The following is a 24,230-nucleotide window of genomic DNA, read 5'->3' as shown; positions in this document are numbered from 1 at the left end:
CCATGGTTCACCACACTGCTGGATCTCTCTCTGGTTCCACATCAAAAGTTACAGCTCACACCCTCCCTGTTACCACAGAACCATGGAGAAATCAGACCCCCAGATCCAAAACAACTGAATTTAGCGATCTGGCTCCTGAAGTCTTAGAGTTTGGTTATCATAACCTACCACCAGACTGTATGAACATCGTTAAAGAGGCCAGGAGACCTACTACCGGAGCTTGTTACGCTGCTAAATGGAAAACATTTGCCATTTACTGCAATAATAATCAAATTGATCCCCTGGATGATTCTATCCAAAATATAATTTGCTACCTTCTACATTTACAAAGGTATAACTTGGTATATTCAACCATACACCTGCACCTAGCAGCAATTGTGGCATACTTACAAAACAGACAACCTCTGTCTCTTTTTAGAGTACCTGCAATTAAAGTATTTATGGAAGGATTAAAAAGAATCATTCCACCTAGGTTACCACCTTCTCCAGTGTGGAACCTTAAGGTGTTTCTTACAAGGGTCATGGGACCCCCTTATGAACCCCACACAAATGTGAACTGCAATTCCTCACATGGAAAACAGCTTTCCTTATTGCTATCACCTCTCTTAGAAGAGTAAGTGAGATACAAGTGTTCACTATACAAGAACCTTTCTTACAACTCCATTGTAACAAAGTTGTTCTAACAACTAATCCTAAATTCCTTCCAAAAGTGATTACTCCTTTTCATTTAAACCAATCCGTAGAGTTACTGGTGTTTTTCCAAAACCCGGACTATGTAGCAGAAAGAGCTCTACATACCCTAGAAGTTAAAAGAGCTCTTATCTACTATATAGATAGGACTAAATCTCTTCGAAAGACAAAACAATTATTTGTATCTTTCTCTCCACCTCATAAAGGCAACCCCATCTCTAAGGGTGGAATTGCAAGAAGGTTTGTAAAATGTATAAAAGTCTGCTATCAAAAAGCAAAACGTACATTAACCGTTCCTCCTAGAGCGCACTCCACACGCAAGCTAGGAGCCTCCATGGCTTTCTGAGGGAATATCCCCTTACAAGACATATGCTAAGCAGCAACATGGTCTACAATACACACCTTCACTAAACACTACTGTGTTGATGTGCAAGCCAAGCAGCAAGCTGCAGTAGGCCAAGCTGTTCTTAAAACTCTCTTTCAAACAACTGCAACCGCTACAAGGGACCCCCGCTAGGGGAGACACTGCTGTACAATCAATGCTAAGTGTACAATCTGCAGATCATATGCCTCGAACGGAAAATGCTACTTACCTGTATGCATCTGTTCATGGCATGTAGAGCTGCAGAGTTGTACACGCCCTCCAGCCTCCCTGGGACTTGTATCCATTCCAGTTTTTCATCTTACTTAGATGCACATGCATAGACATCCTTTTTACTTTACTTGTACTAACTCCATAATTTCCCAATTTGGCGAAAAACAATCTACGGATGGATCAGATGCCCCTGCGTAGTATTGTCCAAGGGAGGAGTCGCCTATCTCGTGACTACAAAGACTTCTTCCAAGACAACAACAACCTGCAATCATCCAGGTGGCGATCTAATGCGAAGTGTACAATATGCAGCTCTACATGCCAAGAACAGATGCATACTCGTAAGTAGCATTTTCCTTTCACCAAATATCTATTGGTTTGCATTTTGCTTATTCCTACTGTTGCATAAGCCAGTGACCATTTTACTTGGACATGAATATAGTGACACTCAAAAACACAGTTTTCCAATACATTTTTAAGGCACTTCACTTACCAACCAGAGACTGCTACTAGCTATACATACTAGATTGTCTATACAAGTCTTCCATAGTAATCAAGAGACATTTATTGAAAGTTGCAATATTGATTAATCCGCATATACCAGCGCTGGCATGTTTACTTATGCTTTAGAAAACTAGCACAATTGATTAGAGTAGCAAAAGTGTAAATGTATATTTTTATGTTGAAGTCACACCTCTTCAACTTTGAGCCAGACATTTTAAGCAGTTGCTTTTAACTTGACAAGGAATTCTAGTATTTTTTTTAAAAAACTGCTCCCTTATTCAAGACTTTAAGCAGTTGCTTCTGACTGGGGGACATCTAACAATTATTTGAAGTACTTAAGCTGTGTTAAAGGCCATGCCGATGTCTTTGACAATGCTTGTTGTGGTGATGCTATTAGTGATCTCTTCGCAGAATCCCATTATCATCAGCCAACTGCAGGCCATGTGGTTAAAAGCCTGAGTGTGGATATTTAGGGGTGTTTGATGGTTTTTAAAAATATGTGGATGTCTCCACAGGATCGGGTATATGAAATGTAAGAAAACAAACAGCATGCATTTTAATCTCGAGTTTCAGGAAACTTTGAGTAGGTATTCCTTAGTTTCCTATCGCTTAATTCCCTTTCCATTTTAACGTTCCATTTTACAGAATCCATAAAGGTTTACCTCGGTCAGATTTTCTAGGCCTTTGAAAAACAATGTGACCATCCTTCTGCCCTCACCCATAGTATACAATTGTGTTACCTGTGTTTGTAGTGCTAGGTATCCTTGCCCCCACTTTTTTGGAATGCTCGTGTTAATTACCCATACTGAAGAAACTGTGTATTTCAGCAACCATATTGTTTCACAAGATTAGCAAACATTAGCAAATTGCTTGATGCTAAGAAGTTTCTTACTGTCATTAATCCTGCGTTCTTCTATTCAAATGTTTTTTCGATTAAATATTTACTTAGGACCTCTCTGCCAACATTTTTTTAAACCAATTTTTATTGTTTTATTTTAAGCATGTTGTCACTCATTACAACTCTATACGCAGTGATAACCTTGTTGATTACAACGGAGCAAAATTATCTATTATTAAGCTTTCATGGGCAATAAGTCGGTGCAAAATATGAGTCATGCATATCAAAATAACTAGCACAGGTAACGAACTAAAACAAAATAGGGGGGCTGAAAGGTGAAATACAGCATTGTCCTTGGGGTGGTTCCTATTAAGAGAATAGAACTAAGGTATTCATGTGTGGCTAGCTATGATGAGATCTTGCCGACCAACACAGGCGGGTAAGTTAATACTGGTGTCAGTGGTGTGCATAAAAGAATGGGACGAGGGAAGGGGGAAAGTAAAAGGGACACCTCCTGAGGGGGACAGTTACTAAGGTGGAGCATTAGTTTATAGGGGGGGCGGTCATTGGAGACCAAAATCTTGTGCTCCTGCATAAATGCATCCCATAGGGCTGCAATCCGGGTACATCAGAGTACACACTTCTCTTCTCTCCTGAAGGAGGAGCTTTCTGTCAGCGCCAAGTGTGGTAAATCTGACTGCCAGGGCAAGGAAAGTTGGAGCCGAGGACCTCCATCATCTTGTTAGGGCCTCTTGTCAAGAAAGAGTGCTAAATCCCAAAAACTACTTGTCGATTTAGCCTTCTAAGGCTGAGGATAAATCCCAAAAAGGACATCCCTAGCTAGGGGTGTTCGGAACTGATCTATCAGTGATCTCAGACAGTGTGGTCAGAACCCCTGACCAAAAGAGAAACAGCCATGTGCTGCTTTAAAGCATGTGCCTCAGGCATGGTGTAATATCTTGAGCATTCTGAGAAATCATTTGGAAAGGTTTCTGACGCTTCAATTGACTGAGGTTAGCCTTTTGGAGTATGTTGTCTTGTATGAATTTGAAGTGGACATTCTGTATGGTCTTGGAGGGCTATTCCAACATAGTCTGCAACTCCTTGTTATTAAAAGATAAGTGTAGCTTCAATCCAGGCCTTATTAAAAGACAGCAGCGTCACTTCAGCATGTTCTAGGATCCCCTTATATAGAAATGAGCCTCCTTTCATGCCCTATTGCGTGGAGCATTTGTAGAGCACCGTATGTGCAGGCTTCCTTACACTGAGCCTACCAAACCTATTGCAGTGTAGGACAGTTCTGTCCATATGTGAGAAATTCACCTGCCGGCAGCCCATATTGATCGTACGCATTCTGGAAATCTTTAAGGGTTCTCTCCTAAACATTTTTCTCAACAGTGGTCGTCCCAACGCGTTACAGGGAATACATTTCTACCTGGAGACAATGCCATCACACAGGGAAAGGCCTGGCAGTGGAACTGCAGGTGCCAAGGTAGGTGCTAGTATAACCGAGGGAGTTATGCCGGCAGGTAAGTGCTCCTCAGGGTGATGTGGAAAGTGACAGAGGCTCCAGGAGTTGCCCTGGGCTTTCAAAACTGGCCTCTGAAGGCTTCAGCCCAACTGAGAAATGCCCAGTGAAATAAAAGGCTTGCTTGTAACCTACAACAAATGCCACCTACTAATGCCAATGAGCGCACACAGACATGGAGCTGGTGCACAAAGCTGCCTCTTCACGGCTGAATTTTTACAGAAAGTCTTTGGTAATTTCAAACTATATCAGCTATCCTCAATAAACTCTGCTTTCTCTTAATCCTGCAAATGATATCGCTGCATATCCTACTGCCCCCTTTTCAGATAATAGTCCTAATTTGGAGCATCTTTAGCCTTCTTGCATACTTCCATGCTTCCATCTCATACAACTTGACTGCAGCCCTTGCCAGTGGCTCAGTCTAAATCTGTTGATGCAAAACTTGTTTCTTAAGTGTGCATTAATACCCATTCAATAGTTAAGCATCCAATAAATCTAAATGAACTATTGCCCAGTTACAAATTATATCTGTTGTTTATAATAGAGGACTGAACTTCAGAGGCGTCTGCCGCTGATCTTATGCTACCCTGCCATCAGGGGTGCAAGGCTTTCCACACATAAATACACAGGACGTGGATTTGTTATCTTGTTTAAAGAATATTTTAGAGGTCCCCTACATTGGAACCATTTACACATGCATTTAAAATCTCTGGTGTATTGTTCTTTTTTTTTTTGTCTTTGCATTTAAAAACATTTAACCATGACTGAATACAAATTGTTGTAGCGGAGAGGGAAACAGCGCATGAGTTAGTCATCACATGTCCATGTGGGTGTCACAGTATTGGTCCACGTTCAATCTGTATGCATTATGTCTATTCATATTTTAACGGATTGCCTGTTCCAGTCCACCGTCTTTAGCCCTGCACGGACATAACATATATTTAACAATGCCTCTTGTGGTCTGTTGCACCTGCCAGAGAAGGTACTGTCCCTCCGAGCACAATAGTAAATATCCGAAGCAAGGCCGAAAGTATGAGGGTAACAGGTTTTTTCTTTATTATTGTTCTATTTCAGGAATTGCTCTGAGTTCTTCCAAAACAACAACAAAAATAAATGGGGAATGTCTTGTCCCCATGACCAGTTTCAGGACGGTCTATACTGGGCTCAGTCAATATAAAGTCTTAAAGGTAGGAGGCTCATCCGCTCCCTCTGTCTCCAGGTCCGGCTTGCTCTTCAGGAAGGGTTAACTCCGTTTCCACTCAAGGTTTACCATCAGGAATAGAAATGGGGAGGGGAAGAACAAACACACAAAAAAAAGAACTCTGCTATCCTTGTAGTAAGACAAAAAGAAAGAAGGGGGGGGTGGTAGTGCTACAGTCACCCGTGCTGCGTGATGTGTCTGGAGGGGTAGGAAGGGGTCACCGTGTTTTATAGCAAGGTGCCCCGCATTCCCGCCCACCAGCATTTAAAAGAAAAGAACCCCAGCACTTGCTTGCACTCACGACCCTCCAGGGACACGTGGTGGGGAGTCACGGCCTCCACCTCTCCTGTTGGAGCACCAGACTTTGGGTGTTGCTCCTCGAGCTGTTGGTCTTGGTGTAGCCTCCCTCTTCTGGGTCCTGGCGATGGCGGCTCCTGCTCCCAGGGTAGTCGTCTTGTACTCCGATCCTCGATGTTTCCGGACTCTCTTCTGTACTTCTGTCAGCATCTTGTTGTTCTCCGTGTCCGACATAAGAGCCTGTTCTTCTGCTCCGCCTCCCGGATTCTCTGTCGCTGGGACCCCGGCTGAAACGGCTAGACCGCATACCCCACTTCTGGTCGGGATGCACTCCGTCGCCATGCTGGAGCGGTCTGGTTGTTCCGCGATGGGGGTGGCTTCACCACACCTCTACAAGTTCCAAGAGAAGTTCCCCCTTCCCACTCCATCCCCCCTTGTAGCTTACACATGATATAGCAGTCACAATGTGTGCAATCAGAAGTATAAGCTTGTTGGATCCTCAGCTAGGTTTCACAGTATGGGGGATACAGCCCCTGTCATCTTATATGGTATAAATCCCCTCTGGTTAGTGCTACTCTGTCACGTCTATGCCCCCTCAGTACTGCAGTTATCCCACCTTGCCAGATAAGGAGACCTTCATTCCGCGACATCCTCCTCTGACAAGGCGGGCAGTGCCTGCGTCATCACCACCTGGGAGAGCAAGTCGTCTCAGAGCTTATCTTCTATCCTTGTGCATCTCCTCAGCGCCAACCCAATCAATAATGCCCTTCCTCCAGTTCTGTATGTTAGGGAGCAAGGACTAAGCCATCATATTGCAATACGCCTCTTGGTCACAACAAGGCCTAGAGTCTCAAATTGCATGCTTAGTTTCTATTTGACGTTAACTGGAATCAGGCCCAGCAGGCATTGTTTAATTGTATTTGAAACCTCCAAACTTGTGGCAGACTTAATGTGGTATAACACTTCTGCCCAGTAGATTGCAATGGCAGAGCAGTGCCACACTATGTATATGAAGTCAGCTATATCCTGACCACACCTGGGGAACATGCAGGACCTGTTGAGATAGATGGCGTAAAGTCTCCATGGAGATAAATAGGCTAAGTGCACATAGTCATATTAAACAAATTGGAACCAAGGCTTTCTATAGACTGTCCGGACTGTCTCATTAACTTTTGCCCAACCAGGAGTCCAGGCCATATCACACGCCTGCTGCCATGAGTCTTCGAGCTGGAGTGGCTCCACTTGATGCTCTGCCCGGTATATGTGTGCTATGTGTCTACGGCCTCCATCCTGGGAGAGGATAGTGACTAAGGTGGGCATGGGTTTAGGGGCCTCAGGGAACATCGGCCTCAGTTGCCGAGCTGTGACTGCTATTTTTACATACTGCAAGACCTGCCCAATTCTGAGTCCAAACACCTCGGTGGCATCTTGCATCGTAATTAAACGGTCCGCGAGATATAAGTCAGAAAGCATATGATCGCCTCCCAAAGCAACTGAAACAAAAGACTGTCCAGCCCCTTAAACATCCGGTATGGGACCTCATACATTGCTACCTGTAGCACATACAAACACCTGGGTAGTACTATCATTTTAATAAGGGCTTTCTTTCCTATGAGAGACAGCTGCAGCAAATTCTAAAAATTGATTGAAGGTCGAAGATTTCGTATAAACCTCGCCAGATTCAAGTCGTGGAACTGCTGCTCCGCATGCGCAACATAAATACCCCCAGGTATTTGACAATATTGAGTTTCCACATTATGTCTTTTTTTGGCAACTGCACTACAGACAATCTCACCAACAACCCGATTGGGAATAGGGCTGACTTGGTTTTATTGACATTCAAGCCTGAATATTCACCAAATTCCTGCATAACATTAAATAGAATCAGAACTGATATATCAGGCTGACGCTGATAAAGCATGACGTCATCCGCATAAAGAAAGACTACGAGAGTAGTATTGCTGACCTGGATACCCCAGTTGTGCAGAATGGTTTTTCAAATGAGTACGCACTCTCACAACTGTGCCCGTATACAATAACCAAACCCATTTAATTCAATTGTCCCCCAATTCCATTGTGGTTAGTACCTGCAAAATATAGTCTCAACTAACAGAATCAAATGCCTTCTCTATATCCAAATAGGTGAGGGTTTATGAGTCTTCCTCTAGATGCTGAGGCGTGTAAAACATGGGCCAGGCTTCGGAGATTACAGCGTATTGCATCGGGGAATACGTCCTGACTGGTCCGCATGGATTATTTGTGATAGAAATGGCAATAGTCTTGCCACCTGTACGTAGCTGAGTATTTATTTAACTATATTCAACATAGACATCGGGCAAAACGAGCCGGCTGCCATGGGATGCTTTTCGGGATCAGCACAATGAATGATTATCTCATGGAAGCAGACTGGATATCTTTTTCCCAGGCCTCTATGTGAGAAGTTGGCCTGATATGCAGTGCTCACTATTCTAGTGAACACTATGTATCAGTCCAAACAACCCTTATTGATGATTGGTTGTAAGTCAACCTTATAGACCAGCTATCCTAGTAGCGTGGATACGAGCAGTCTTCAGGCTAAGCTCTAGAGGGCGTGTTAAGCCAGCTGTTATACCATCACATATACCCCTTGAACACCAAGTGAAAGGACACCACACAAGTTGTTATGAAAATAAACAGATATTTATTTAGAACACAACAACCCTGGACTCTTTATGAGGACAGGGTGCTAAGCACAATACAAAGCTCTTATGAAAATACTCAAGTTCGCACAATTTACACAAATGCCCGAGGGGCACGAAAACCCATATACTCTAAAAGTGGAATGCGAAATTACTAGCAGGTAAGTACTACTCTAATAGGCTTTAGGATCGCTAGGACTTGACTACTGAACCTTCAGATTACTAGCAGGAGGCCTAGGGAGATCGGGTGCAGAGTGTGCACTCTCACGCGGGATGCGGGACAAAGTCTATGGATGCTAGATTTCGTAAAGTTAGTGTTATCGGACGAATCCGACTAGGTAGAGCTGAAACGAAAAAGGATCTGGACCTTTGGATAGCAAAGCTATGCTGGAGCACCGAAATGCTGAGTTTACCTAGCCCAGGGGCTGCGGATGCATAGGTCTGGAAAGACGTCGGGAATACTCGTTGCAGTCTATGGAGCCTGAAAGAAGAAGTTGCTGGCAGGCGACCAGTGAAGAGATTCGGAGTGATCCAAGCCTGGATCGTAGATGGAAGACACCTGTAAGCAGAGGGGACCAAGTTCTGAATCACTAGCCAGTGATTAGATGGGCACCAGGATGGTACCGGATGGAGTCACCTCGACCAGGTGAGTGGGCGACGCTGGGCTCTGCAGTCTCACGGACCAGGAGGCGTTGTTGGCGACCAGGATGGAGGTGCGAGCTGTCCCACGATGGTATCTGCTGTCGACGTCGCTGGACCCAGGATTGGGGCAACAAGTCTTGGCAAATGCAAGCCCACGCGGTGGACTTAAAATGGCGTCTGGAGTGGACCAGGAGGGTCCGGGGTGCTCCTCTGTTGGAGGGGAGCAAGGGCCAGTCTGGAGCAACCAGACCAGCGGTGTTGATGTCGTCAGTCGTCGTCGGGAAGGCCACAAGCCAGCAGGCTAGTAGCCAGACAACGCGGTGAGCAGCAAAGAGCAGAAGGGCCCCACGCAGATCTGGTGGATGCTGGGAGGCTGGACTTCGGTGCTGGAGCTGCTCAGGGTTGGGGCTTCTCTCACCCCAAAGCACTCACTCGAGGATCCCTCGGCGGTCGTGCTGGATAAGCGTCGTGCAGTTCTGAAGATGGCCGGTCCCTCGAGGTCTCGTCACACCCACGGATCTCAGCTGGGCTGATGATGTAGGTAGAGGTCAGAGGTGCCAGGGAAGCCGGGTCTCGTCGTGCTGGTCGGTCGGATTCCTGAGGAAGGACGTGCAGCAAACCGCAGTGTTCTTAGATGGTGCCTGCGGGTGCAGGGTGACTACTCCTTAGTCACAAGGGAGAAATCTTGAGAAGAAGTCGAGAGTTCCTTTCGTAGAAAGTAGTTTCAGGATTCAAAGATGATCTAATTTGGAAGGGGGCCCGCTCCTATCTTTATACTAGGAAAAGGGGCTGGCACGCGACTAGGTCCTGCCCATGGGTGGGACCAGTAAGGGGGGTGGTTACACCCCTCTCCCATGCCGGACTTTCCCCAGCTCAGGGGCTGGTGTGCCCCTGGAACTGGTTCTAGCTGGCAGATGCATAGTGAGCACCGGGGTGCCACTTGCAGTCACCTTCCTATTCAGCCCTGCCTACCCAGGATACACAAAACCCTGTCTGGGATGGTGCTAGCACTGCCCCTGACAGGAAACCCTTTGTCCAAGCCTCCCTCGCTGGAAGGACTCCCATCAGCAGGAGGTCAGACTTGTGTCTGTGGTGGCAGCATCCATTTTGTGATGCTGAGGCTTGAGTTAACTTTAACCGGGGTTCACAGTTACATACATGTCGTGTCCCTCTAGAAGGGTGGAATGCTAACCCCGTCGCCAGAATTGGCGTGGGGTTAGTATTCCAATTCGTATGACACCTTACTCGACATGTTTTGATAAAGCGATACCAGAGTTGGCATATAACCGCGAGGATTATAATGCACTTAAGAGTATATGGTATGCGTTATCATGGAACAGCTATTAGGCCTTGGTTCCGCAAGCTGCAAACGGGCTCAGCTCATGCCAGAGCACCATCTCACACGATTCCAAGCACTCTGCCTTCAGGATTGTCAAGGCCTGCCATAGGAGTGACTGATAGGAATACGGGTGTCCATTTTAGGGTTAGCTATAGGTATACTATATCTACAGCAAGGGGTGATTACAATACCTTGCCCCAGCTGTCTTGCAGCCAGTTGTGTCAGATTTAGATGGCCAGCCAGGGGTGGCATAATACATGCTGCAGCCCCTGGTAGGCCCTGGGTACACCTATGCCCTGAGTTACAGGGTCTGATAAGGTGGCCCAGTACCAATTGGATAATGCACCTAAGGTACACGTGTCAATTTAGTGAGAGAACAGCAAGGCTGTGGGTCTGATTAGCAGGCCCACAGCCAGAGAAGTCGTAAACCAGTGAAGCAAAAAGCAAAAATCTGGGGTGATCATAGGATTGCAGACCCTACTCTCCTACACTCTATATACACCAGCAGGAGTTTCTCTCTGGCGTACATTGTTACTACCCTCCCTCTACTGCTTAAACAGTGGTAATATTCCTGGTGATATTTCTAGCACCTTTAATACTTAGCCATTCCTCCATGTTGGTCTTTGGAGACTTCATTATCTGGATGGAGGATCAAGCCTTGCCCCCATTAATCCTCATGTCTAAGGCATCCTGTTAGTGCCTCATGCAAGATGGCAAGTGAGGGCCCTGCAACAGTGCCAGTGGAGGCAATAGTTGCAAAAACCAAGGCAGTCTTGTGGTTCAGGTGCAGGTGCAGATTTGCAAGTTGCTGCATCAGATTCTGCACTCATTAATAGATTTGTTCAACCTTCTCTCCTGTTACCCTTTCAACCCTCTGCAGGCTCAAGCTACTATGATCATGTGTGCCTCTTGATAGAGATGTGGTGGAGATGTGGGCAACATGATGGTGTAGAGCCTTTGGCCCATTTTGGAGCAGCACCTACATATACATGTGCTAGAGCTTTTGGTGATTTGCCTTGCCTTGAATACTTTTCTTCCTTCCGCCTCAGGGAGCAATTTCCAAATTCTAATAATTTTTATCAACATATAAGAAGGGCAGTGTGGGGTCCTGGATCCTGTGCTGGAAGTGATTCACCTATGGAAATGGGCGCCTCAATGGGCATTCTTCTTGGTAGCCACTCCCTACCATACTTATTCGGCCCCCCTGGAGAATGAGTTGCAGCTACACACCAAGGTGACTGATGTGACCTCCCCCCGAAAATCCACAAATTGAATTGCGGTTTCAAATTGTGGATTTGATTCACCACCTCTCTTTACAGGGAGTGTTTTCAGTTCTGTGCCATGTACTACCCTCTGAATGGTTACCTCAGGAATGTCTTCCGTTTTAACTGATCTCTGGGTCTGCTGTACGAATCTCTGCTGATCCCACTTCTTTAAAGGATCCTGTGAATGACTGCCTCAGACTTGACAAGAAAGATCTGGTAGGCTAAACTGTTTCCTCTTAGCATTCTACACCCCATCCTCTCCCCTGCAGAGTGGAACTGTTCATGCATCAACATGGTTACATCCTCCACCTGTGAAAAGGAGCGAGTCTCCTAAGACCCCCAATGCTGCCCGGTGGCAGGGTCCCACCTCTAATTCACCTTGGGTTCGTTATCAAAAATAATGAGGCAAGCGCTGGAAACGGGAAGACAAGAAAAAGGTTTATTACTCTCTAGAGGAGAGAACGTCAACTGCAGACACCAGGATGTCTTTAGGGAGGTGTTCTGCTGGCAACTCCTTCTGGCTCTCCATTTATACAGGTTTGACACAATGCATTTGTTTATTTATCCTGGTTACAGGCTTGGAGTCTCCACCCCCGGCAGGTTTGTTACACAAGCCCAACATTGTTCCATCCACATGGTTACACAAGCCCAACATTAATTCTCCTCCCACCCAGGTCAAAACAGACAATTTATTCTTGCAGCTGGACCTTGCATCAGGGTCTAAAACATGTGAGACCGGCCAGATCTAAGAGTCCGTTCTGTTGATAAAAACAGGTCCCATTGTTGGCAAAAACAAGTCTTGCTGTGTGCAGTGCAATAAACCATGTTTGCAATAGTCTGTTTGGTATTTGGAACCTGTTTGTGTAAGGGTGTCCATGGGTTTGCCTCCTGGTGGAGAAGTGTGGCTCACTGGTTAGAGCAGGCAGACCCTGAAGCAGAGGTCAGACCCGGGACCAGGGTTCAATTCCCGACGCGGCAGGGTCTTGAGCTCAAAATATCCATGGACTCGATAATTCTCGCTTCAGTGCCTGACCTAATCATGGGTTCACACTCTGCAACTCTGGGTATTAAGCTTGCTTAATCTCCACAACGGCCCCCCGCGGCGGGATGCCTGGCTTTCACCTTGGGGATGCCATGTAGGGGCTGTCTCATAGGGAAAAAGCCAGGAAGGGGTTCCCAAGGCAATAGCGGAGATACCCCTTCGGGGGTCGATTCCGGCGCTATATAAGAAACATAATAATAATAATAATAACAGATGAGAGGAAAAACGAGTTTGTGGCAGCAAGTTGATGTTTGTCGTGGCAATAGTTTATAGCCCCCAGCTCACATACCAGGTTGGTCAGAATGACTGCAGTTTATGTGCACGTAGGAACTTCCATCAGACAAGATGGCGCAGGTAATGTTCACAATTGTAGTTTTGCTTTTAACACACCCCACTCCCCACAATCCCCAGACCCTTCTGCTGCATACATGGATGTTGAGTTGTGACCTTTCTGGTGAAGTTGAGGTTGCAGGCGTCATCTCTGTGGCATTTTCCAGGGATTATGTTCATTGTACTAGAGCCAACATTTTACCAAGAATCACCACCATTGTGTCGCGGCCAGCATGTTGCCAGGGTTTACCAACATTGTGCTAGGAGCAACATTTAAAAAAAAAACTGCTGTTGTGCCTGAGCAAGTATGTTACTGGGATTACCACCATTGTGCTAGAGTCTGCATGTGGCCTGTAATAACCACTGATGCCTCATGGTCTGCATGTTTCCAGGGATTACCACTATTGTGCCACTATGTTGCCTCTGATTACCAACGTTATGCCAGGGCCAGCAAGTTGTAAGGGATCACCTGTTTCACACAAAGGCCACCAGAGATAGACTAGGTTTTACGATGTATTACTGTTTCATCTTTACCAGTCTCAGTTTACAACCAGGATTCTAAGGTGAGCTTGTTTCCAGGGGTTATGGCAACTGTGTTAGGGCCTGCATTTTATCAGGATTACAACCATTGTGCCAGACCCTGTATCTACCATTGTGCCTGTGCCTGCATATTGTCATGGATTATCACCATTGACCCGGTACTGCTTTTCATAGGCCATGGCAGTAGACAAAACACTTCCTCCTCATCCATACACAGACATTCTCTCACGCACCCACAGATATACATGCACATATACAGACATGCACAGGTGCACGCACATGCACATTTGTGTACACAGAGGCACAGTCACTCGTGCAGCTGTACAGTGCTGAAACTTTTTATTCTTTACTTTCTTCCCAACTCCTGCTGCTGCTCTGGTGCGTCTTCTTTTTCCTGTTTTTTCCACCCCTGGCCTCAGGCACTACCCAATGGAGACTACCATGAAGGGACAGGAGCCCCTCTGGGAAATATGGGAGTATGGGGGGAAAGGCAGGTGTGTGGGTGGTGAGTGGAACGTATCTTCTCAACTCTTTCCATGGCCTCGGCAACCTGCTTTTCCTTGGGCACAGCAACCTTCTTTCTCTCCTCTTCTGGCTTCACTCAGCTCCAGATTAGCGCTGCCAGGGGTGGGTTGGGGGGAGTTCCTTGTCCAGCCTGGGAAAGGGGAAGCAAGCAGGTGTGCAGAGGGATGGCTTTTGGATAATCAAGATGGACTGTGATTGCTGGAGGGGAACCGGCCTAAGTGCCTGCCTGGGGGAGAAGAGCGGAGGCTGTCAGGTGTTCTGATACGGTAGGGCACAGGCACAATAAAGGCACTGGCATAGGCATTTGCTTTAATCGGAAAGTGCATCTCCATGGGCAGGGAGAGGCAGTGCATGCACAGGGACTCCTCGCTGCACGAGCTGAATTTTGCACTTTTCATCTCAAGTAGAATTGGGTTGTGTGGTTCTCATTGCGATATGCAGAATGCCTGTTTTACTGTACCTCTACACTAGTTTTCGCCTCAGTTTGCCACTGTGTAAGGCGAAACCCAGTGGCGGTTCCTCCGCTACGCAGGAGGAGATTCTCCCCACTGCTTTTTAGCAGTGAAATAGACAAAAAATAAAATGATAATGAATCAAGGATATTATTATTTTATTTGTTCCTCCTGAGCTGAGTATCTCTGCGCATCGGGATTACTCTGCTCTCAGAGCAGGGATGGAGTGGTAGGTACACTCTGTAAGTGCGCATGAATATTTGGCCGGCCTTCTTGGGCCGACCAAACATTCACGCGCATTCTGCATTTTCTTCACCCAGGCTGTATTGCCGCCTGGGCTCCCACTGCCTGTCTGAGCGACGACCCACGGCGGTCAGTCCAATCACAACCCTGCATTGCATCATTGTGACAGGCTATGGGCAGCCTGGGTGTGCTTACTGCTCCGGCTGGATCTTTTTTAAAACTGTGCTGTAATAAGATCTATGGAATGGACATGGGTCTTCCATGACTGATGTCTGCTAAGCAATAAAGCTAATGATATCTGTACCTTTAATAGACGCCGTGAACAGAACATTAATTTGGCTATGTTAGCATTTTATTCTAACTAGTGTACTTTTGCTCATATATTGTTGCTCCTTGGACCTGGAATTGGCATGAAACATAAAGTAATTCGAATGAGTGTAATTTAAACCTGTAGATGACTTCTATTTTTATCAGTGGACTCTATTTTTGATTAGATCATACATATGGTAAAAGGTACAGCATAACTTCAATTTTAATGGGAAATTTGTTTTCATGTGAATAGCTTCAAGGTTTGTGTATGTATAGATAATTTTAATGGGATCTGGGGTTGAAACTTAATAGAATACTTATAATAGTGCTTTGGTTGAAATTATTGTTTTATGGAAATTGGTGATCGGTACTAAAATAAACAATGTTTCATGAAAATATTGATTTATAAATAAATATTGAAACTTGAATGTGATATCACAGAGAAGCGCGTGACAAAACAATAGATTTGCATTTTACATATGCTCAAAAAAGTTGATGGTTATTCCTGCAAAAGTTACATCATATGGTCTGCTTCTTCATTAGCTTTACAATTTTGATTTTAGGAGTTTTTGGTGGCCTTGCGTCTGGAAGGAGCAACCATACGACATCATATGGCACTAGCCAACCAGAGTTGGCACACGCAGGTAAGCTGAACATTTTTGCAACCAATCTAAGCAGCCTTGACATGATATTGAATCTTGGTTATTGTACTTGCACAGTGCAACATGGCATGTATTGAGTGATGTTGTCCCTGTCATGGTTGTATGGCCTAGATCTAACAGAACTGGCACACGCGGATAAGCACTACAGCTCAGACCAATTGCAACTTGTACACAAAGGTAAGCACTCCATGATTCTACCTAATTTAGCAATTGTAGAAAGGGAATCATCAATTGGAGAGAGGGTGTTGCCTTACGGCAGGGCTGTCGATTTTTTAACTAGAGAACCAGGTTCTAGTCTTGGCATCTCCTCAAAATCCTGTGATTCTGGTCAAATAGCTTAGTTGCCAATGCCTAAAAATCATTGTGACCTTGGTTAAGGTGGTGGGATGTATGGTATTAGACAGACTTTAGACCTGGTTAGATGTTAACAATATTCTTGCCAATGTCCAATATGGTTTTCGCCCTGGTTGTTATACAGTGGACCAGCGTTTAAATCTTTACATGAATGTTAATAAGTACATCATCACTCGTTCTGGCATTATCTACATAGCCTTCATGGACTTATCGTCCACATTTGACTGCTTTCATTGTTCTCTATTGGTATCGATAAAGACATTGTCTTGTTCTTAAGGGAACTTCACAGAGACACCAAAGCAGTAGTTTGATAATCTAAAGATCTTAAAGTCACTTGTGAGTTCCCTATCCAGAGAGGGGTCCTTCAAGGGTGCATTTTGGTCTCTTTTCTCATTAACTTGTATGATAATAACCAGGAGCAGGCCCACTTGAAATCAAAACCTGATTGTCCCCAGGTGGGAAGTCGAAGCTTACCCGTCCTATTGTACGCAGACGACATTGTCCTTATGGCAAGGACAGCGAGGAGTTTACAATCCTTGCTGGACTCCTTTGTTCTTTTTATGGAGGACTTGGACTTACTGGTCAACAATAGAAAGTCTTTCGTAATGCAGGTGGGCCTCCGCCCAGCTAACGCCAACACATTTTCGGTAGGGGTTGTGCCGGTCCCCAGGACCAACGTTTTCTCCTACCTGGGGGTAGTGTTTGATGCTGCTTTGAACTGGGGCCCTCTGATTAGTCACAAGATAGGGGACTTAGTAAAGGCTATTGCAGCTGTTTTTAATGTTGCCTCTAGACTGAGCAGTAAACTCATCGGGCCCTCCTGCAAATTTATAAGACTGCATGTATCTCCAAGGTTATTTATGGGGATGGGATATGGGGCTACATGAAGCATGATGCATTGCAAGTTGTTGCAAACACTTTTTTTGAGCTGGTTACTCTACTTAGCACAGGGTACATCATCCTTCATAGCCCACAATGTTCCCATGAGGCTCAGGGTCAAGACTGATTTAAATACAGCCGAACTGGGGTGGCATGGTGAGCAAAAGAATGATGGATTTAACCCAGATCTCTTGACTGGGGGTGAATGTTTTGAATTGTACTGCATTCCGTCCATCAATTGTGTGTCTTTTGCTTCCTCACCCTAAGTGTGCAGTGTATGCCCAGACGTGGGTCCTGGATTTACTGTACCACTGGATTCAAGCTATCCTGGCTGATTAGGGGTGAAAGCCCGAAACCGGTCCTGGGATGTTTGTTTCCTGTCCAGGGAGGAACTGGCTTGGCAGTTCAGGCTGAACTGTTCCTATGAGGCACAGAGTCAAGACTGATTTGCATATAGCCAGGTCCAAACTGATGAGCATGGTGAGCAAAAGAATGATAGATGTAACTCTGATCTCTTGACTGGGGGTGAATGTATTGATTTGTACTGCATTCCGTCCATCAATTGTGTGTCTTTTGCATCCTCGCCCTAAGTGCGCGTGTATGCCCAGACGTGGGTCCTGGACTTACTGTTCCACTGGATTCTAGCTATCCTGGCTGATTAGGGGTGAAAGCCCGAAATCGATTGTAGGATGCATCTTTTAATGTTTTGTAGTTTTTATGAGGTACCAGGAAAGTCATTTATTATTCGTATTCTTAAAAACGCAAGTTAGACCCGCTTTCATCTTTTTACAATTACTTTCAAATAATACTGTATTATATGTTCATTGCTTTTGAAGGGCCTCAATAAGGCTCAGGTCCAGCTGTAACCAGCTATCCATGGACAAATTGTGGGCACAGTGTTGTTTTGAGATCTTTCTTAATAAAGCCCATGTTATTTATCTAGCTTTTTACAGGCCAGAATATATGGTTATGGTTGTGACATGAAATCTCTTAATAATGTATTTTGCATTTTATGGGGCTGTGATTGGTGGTTTTATTATCTTGAGGAGACAGTTTTTAGGGCTCGGCCTATATCCCACGAAGTGGGTGTGGCTTCAGAGCCCTCTAGAGAGGGACTTCGCCAATGTAACCTACGAATTCCAGAGAAGCGCGTGATTTTCGCTCGTTCTTTATGGCAGCTGCATGGCAATTGTCCCTTGCATGGCTGTGTTTTTACAAGCCAGCCCGCAATAGGCCATAGTCTGTAGAGTTGCTCCGCTTCCTGCATATTCGGTGCGGAGACGCGCACCAGAAGGCTTTATTTCATCAATTACCAGCTGTTCGGGGCCGTGGTAATTGAAGCCAGATGCCGGGCGCGCGTGTACCATTCTCCTGCTCAGGGCTATGGGTGCTCGCCTCTCCCAGCCTGCTCATATTATGTGCACTGTGCCTAGTCAAGATTAAGACTGTAAGCAGCCATCACTGCAACCCATTCTGCTTCTCTTTTCTGTGTTCTCTTTCTACTTTGGAAGCTTCAACTTGACGTTATCGATTTTCAATTTACATTTAAAGCACACCTGCCGCCACACAAATCTCTAACTCAGCCTAACAGCTCTATGCTCCTTTCCTACATAACGCGTTCAGAGACAGTTATCATATTTTAAAATGAACACTTTCACTGTGTTCAAAGCCTTTGATTTCAGCACAGAGCATCTTTCAAATGCACACGCATCGTTACCTGCATGCACCTAACGCTTTCTCGTTCCTAAGATCATCTCCATTGTTCATCACAGGGAAGAGTGCAGTGTGAGTGCAGATTCAGATTCAGAGTGCAGATTCAGAGTGCAGATTGTGAGTGCAGAGTGCAGATTGTGAGTGCAGAGTGCAGATTGTGAGTGCAGATTGTGAGTGCAGATTGTGAGTGCAGAGTGAGTACAGAGCGCAGATTCTGAGTGCAGAGTGTGAGTGCAGAGTGCAGATTCAGAGGGAAGAGTGCAGATTGTGAGTGCAGAGTGCAGATTCAGAGTGCAGATTCAGAATGCAGAGTGTGAGGACAGAGTGCAGATTCAGAGTGCAGATTCAGAGTGCAGAGTGTGAGTGCAGATTGAGAGTGACAGTGACTGCAGAGTGACAGTGATTGTGACTGCAGAGTGACAGTGACTGCAGAGTGACAGTGACTGTGACTGCAGAGTGACATTGACTGCAGAGTGACATTGACTGCAGAGTGACAGTGACTGCAGAGTGACAGTGACTGCAGAGTGACAGTGACTGCAGAGTGACAGTGACTGCAGAGTGACAGTGACAGTGACTGCAGAGTGACAGTGACAGCAGAGTGACAGTGACAGCAGAGTGACAGTGACTGCAGAGTGACAGTGACTGCGACTGCAGAGTGACAGTGACTGTGACTGCAGAGTGACAATGACTGTGACTGCAGAGTGACTGTGACTGCAGAGTGATTGTGATTGCAGAGTGTGGAGTGACAGTGACTGCAGAGTGACAGTGACTGCAGAGTGACAGTGACTGCAGAGTGACAGTGACTGCAGAGTGACAGTGACTGCAGAGTGACAGTGACTGCAGAGTGACAGTGACTGCAGAGTGACAGTGACTGTAGAGTGACAGTGACTGTAGAGTGACAGTGACTGCAGAGTGACAGTGACTGCAGAGTGACAGTGACTGCAGAGTGACATTGACTGCAGAGTGACAGTGACTGCAGAGTGACAGTGACTGCAGAGTGACAGTGACAGTGACTGCAGAGTGACAGTGACAGTGACTGCAGAGTGACAGTGACAGTGACTGCAGAGTGACAGTGACTGCAGAGTGACAGTGACCGCAGAGTGACAGTGACTGCAGAGAGTGACAGTGACTGTGACTGCAGAGTGACTGTGACTGCAGAGTGACTGTGACTGCAGAGTGCGGAGTGACTGTGACTGCAGAGTGCGGAGTGACTGTGACTGCAGAGTGCGGAGTGACTGTGACTGCAGAGTGCGGAGTGACAGTGACTGCAGAGTGACAGTGACTGCAGAGTGACATTGACTGCAGAGTGACAGTGACTGCAGAGTGACAGTGACTGCAGAGTGACAGTGACTGCAGAGTGCAGAGTCACTGTGACTGCAGAGTGACAGTGACTGCAGAGTGACAGTGACTGCAGAGTGACAGTGACTGCAGAGTGACAGTGGCAGTGACTGCACAGTGACAGTGACAGTGACTGCAGAGTGACAGTGACTGCAGAGTGACAGTGACTGCAGAGTGACAGTGACTGCAGAGTGACAGTGACTGCAGAGTGCAGAGTCACTGTGACTGCAGAGTCACTGTGACTGCAGAGTCACTGTGACTGCAGAGTGACAGTGACTGCAGAGTGACAGTGACAGTGACTGCACAGTGACAGTGACAGTGACTGCAGAGTGACAGTGACAGTGACTGCAGAGTGACAGTGGCAGTGACTGCAGAGTGCGTGTTGATTGTGACTGCAGAGTGCGGAGTGACAGTGACTGCAGAGTGACAGTGACTGCAGAGTGACAGTGACTGACAGTAGCTGCAGAGTGACAGTGACTGCAGAGTGACAGTGACTGCGGTGTGACAGTGATAGTGACTGCGGTGTGACAGTGACAGTGACTGCGGTGTGACAGTGACTGCGGTGTGACAGTGACAGTGACTGCAGTGACAGAGACAGTGACTGCAGTGTGACAGTGACAGTGACTGCAGTGACAGAGACAGTGACTGCAGAGTGACAGTGACTGCATAGTGACAGTGACTGCAGAGTGACAGTGACTGCGGAGTGACAGTGACAATGACTGCAGAGTGACAGTGACTGCAGAGTGACAGTGACAGTGACTGCAGAGTGACAGTGACTGCAGAGTGACAGTGACTGCAGAGTGACAGTGACTGCAGAGTGACAGTGACTGCAAAGTGACAGTGACTGCAGAGTGCGGAGTGACAGTGACTGCAGAGTGACAGTGACTGCAGAGTGACAGTGACTGCAGAGTGACAGTGACTGCAGAGTGACAGTGACAGTGATAGTGACAGCGACTGCAGAGTGACAGTGACTGCAGAGTGACAGTGACTGCAGAGTGACAGTGACTGCAGAGTGACAGTGACTGCAGAGTGCGGAGTGACAGTGACTGCAGAGTGACCGTGACTGCAGAGTGACCGTGACTGCAGAGTGACAGTGACTGCAGAGTGACAGTGACTGCAGAGTGACAGTGACTGCAAAGTGACAGTGACTGCAGAGTGACAGTGACTGCAGAGTGCAGAGTCACTGTGACTGCAGAGTGCGGAGTGACAGTGACTGCAGTGACAGTGACAGTGACTGCAGTGACAGAGACAGTGACTGCAGTGACAGAGACAGTGACTGCAGTGACAGAGACAGTGACTGCAGTGACAGAGACAGTGACTGCAGTGACCGAGACAGTGACTGCAGAGTGACAGTGACTGTGACTGCAAAGTGACAGTGACTGCAGAGTGACAGTGACTGTGACTGCAGAGTCACAGTGACTGTGACTGCAGAGTCACAGTGACTGTGACTGCAGAGTCACAGTGACAGTGACTGCAGAGTGACAGTGACTGTGACTGCAGAGTGACAGTGACTGCAGAGTGACAGTGACTGCAGAGTCACAGTGACAGTGACAGTGACTGCAGAGTGACAGTGACTGTGACTGCAGAGTGACAGTGACTGCAGAGTGACAGTGACTGCAGAGTCACAGTGACTGCAGAGTGACAGTGACAGTGACTGCAGAGTGACAGTGACTGCAGAGTGACAGTGACTGCAGAGTGACAGTGACTGCAGAGTGACAGTGACTGCAGAGTGACAGTGACTGCAGAGTCACTGTGACTGCAGAGTGACAGTGACTGCAGAGTGACAGTGACTGCAGAGTGACAGTGACTGCAGAGTGACAGTGACTGCAGAGTGACAGTGACAGTGACTGCAGTCACAGAGACAGTGACTGCAGTGACAGAGACAGTGACTGCAGTGACCGAGACAGTGACTGCAGTGACCGAGACAGTGACTGCAGAGTGACAGTGATTGCAGAGTGACAGTGATTGCAGAGTGACAGTGACTGCAGAGTGACAGTGACTGTGACTGCAGAGTGACAGTGACTGCAGAGTGACAGTGACTGTGACTGCAGAGTCACAGTGACTGTGACTGCAGAGTCACAGTGACAGTGACTGCAGAGTGACAGTGACTGCAGAGTGACAGTGACAGTGACTGCAGTGACAGAGACAGTGACTGCAGTGACTGAGACAGTGACTGCAGTGACTGAGACAGTGACTGCAGTGACCGAGACAGTGATTGCAGAGTGACAGTGATTGCAGAGTGACAGTGATTGCAGAGTGACAGTGATTGCAGAGTGACAGTGATAGCAGAGTGACAGTGACTGCAGAGTGACAGTGATTGTGACTGCAGAGTGACAGTGACTGCAGAGTGACAGTGACTGTGACTGCAGAGTGACAGTGACTGTGACTGCAGAGTCACAGTGACTGCAGAGTGACAGTGACTGTGACTGCAGAGTGACTGTGACTGCAAAGTCACAGTGACTGTGACTGCAGAGTCACAGTGACAGTGACTGCAGAGTGACAGTGACAGTGACTGCAGAGTGACAGTGACTGCAGAGTGACAGTGACTGCAGAGTCACAGTGACAGTGACTGCAGAGTGACAGTGACTGTGACTGCAGAGTGACAGTGACTGCAGAGTGACTGGCTGCAGAGTGACAGTGACTGCAGAGTGACAGTGACAGTGACTGCAGAGTGACAGTGACAGTGACTGCAGAGTGATAGTGACTGACTGCAGAGTGACAGTGACTGCAGAGTGACAGTGACAGTGACTGCAGAGTGACAGTGACTGTGACTGCAGAGTGACAGTGACTGTGACTGCAGAGTGACTGTGACTGCAGAGTGACAGTGACTGCAGAGTGACAGTGACTGCAGAGTGACAGTGACTGCAGAGACTCAGTGACTGCAGAGACTCAGTGACTGCAGAGTCACAGTGACTGCAGAGTCACAGTGACTGCAGAGTCACAGTGACAGTGACTGCAGAGTGACAGTGACTGCAGAGTGACAGTGACTGCAGAGTCACAGTGACTGCAGAGTCACAGTGACTGCAGAGTCACAGTGACTGCAGAGTGACAGTGACTGCAGAGTCACAGTGACTGCAGAGTCACAGTGACTGCAGAGTCACAGTGACAGTGACTGCAGAGTGACAGTGACAGTGACTGCAGAGTCACAGTGACTGTGACTGCAGAGTGACTGTGACTGCAGAGTGACTGTGACTGCGAGTGACAGTGACTGCAGAGTGACAGTGACTGCAGAGTGACAGTGACTGCAGAGTGACAGTGACTGCAGAGTCACAGTGACAGTGAAAGTGACTCCAGAGTGACAGTGACTGTGACTGCAGAGTGACAGTGACTGCAGAGTGACAGTGACTGCAGAGTGATAGTGACTGACTGCAGAGTGACAGTGACTGCAGAGTGACAGTGACTGCAGAGTGACAGTGACTGCAGAGGGACAGTGACTGCAGAGTGACAGTGACTGCAGAGTCACAGTGACAGTGACTGCAGAGTCACAGTGACAGTGACTGCAGAGTGACAGTGACAGTGACTGCAGAGTGACAGTGACTGTGACTGCAGAGTGACTGTGACTGCAGAGTGACAGTGACTGCAGAGTGACAGTGACTGCAGAGTCACAGTGACAGTGAAAGTGACTCCAGAGTGACAGTGACTGCGACTGCAGAGTGACAGTGACTGCAGAGTGACAGTGACTGCAGAGTGACAGTGACTGCAGAGTGACAGTGACTGCAGAGTGACAGTGACTGTGACTGCAGAGTGACCGTGACAGTGACTGCAGAGTGACAGTGACTGTGACTGCAGAGTGACAGTGACTGCAGAGTGACAGTGACTGCAGGGTGACAGTGACTGCAGGGTGACAGTGACTGCAGGGTGACAGTGACTGCAGAGTGACAGTGACTGCAGAGTGACAGTGACTGTGACTGCAGAGTGACAGTGACTGCAGAGTGACAGTGACTGCAGAGTGACAGTGACTGCAGAGTGACAGTGACTGCAGAGTCACAGTGACAGTGACTGCAGAGTCACAGTGACAGTGACTGCAGAGTGACAGTGACAGTGACTGCAGAGTGACAGTGACTGTGACTGCAGAGTGACAGTGACTGCAGAGTGACAGTGACTGCAGAGTGACAGTGACTGCAGAGTCACAGTGACAGTGACTGCAGAGTCACAGTGACTGTGACTGCAGAGTCACAGTGACTGTGACTGCAGAGTCACAGTGACTGCAGAGTGACAGTGACTGTGACTGCAGAGTGACTGTGACTGCAGAGTCACAGTGACTGTGAC

At 47.0% G+C, this 24,230-nt stretch overlaps 1 protein-coding gene across 1 annotated transcript in view; it reads left to right on the top strand.

Moving 5' to 3' along the window:
- The window catches only part of LOC147665684 (autophagy-related protein 2 homolog A-like), a gene marked incomplete at its 5' end in the record, with an annotated part of 884,401 nt that overhangs the window by 165,048 nt on the left and 695,123 nt on the right, over window positions 1-24,230 (top strand). The window contains one exon of the mRNA XM_086949597.1: window positions 15,579-15,659. Coding sequence (XP_086805723.1) covers window positions 15,579-15,659 — 81 coding nt within the window. The remainder of the gene's footprint in view (window positions 1-15,578; window positions 15,660-24,230) is intronic.

Source organism: Lissotriton vulgaris, unplaced genomic scaffold (genome assembly GCF_964263255.1).
Source record: "Lissotriton vulgaris unplaced genomic scaffold, aLisVul1.2 SCAFFOLD_672, whole genome shotgun sequence".
Lineage (NCBI taxonomy): Eukaryota > Metazoa > Chordata > Amphibia > Caudata > Salamandridae > Lissotriton > Lissotriton vulgaris.
Note: the sequence above shows the minus strand (reverse complement) of the source record. Positions and strands in the feature narration are given on the sequence as shown.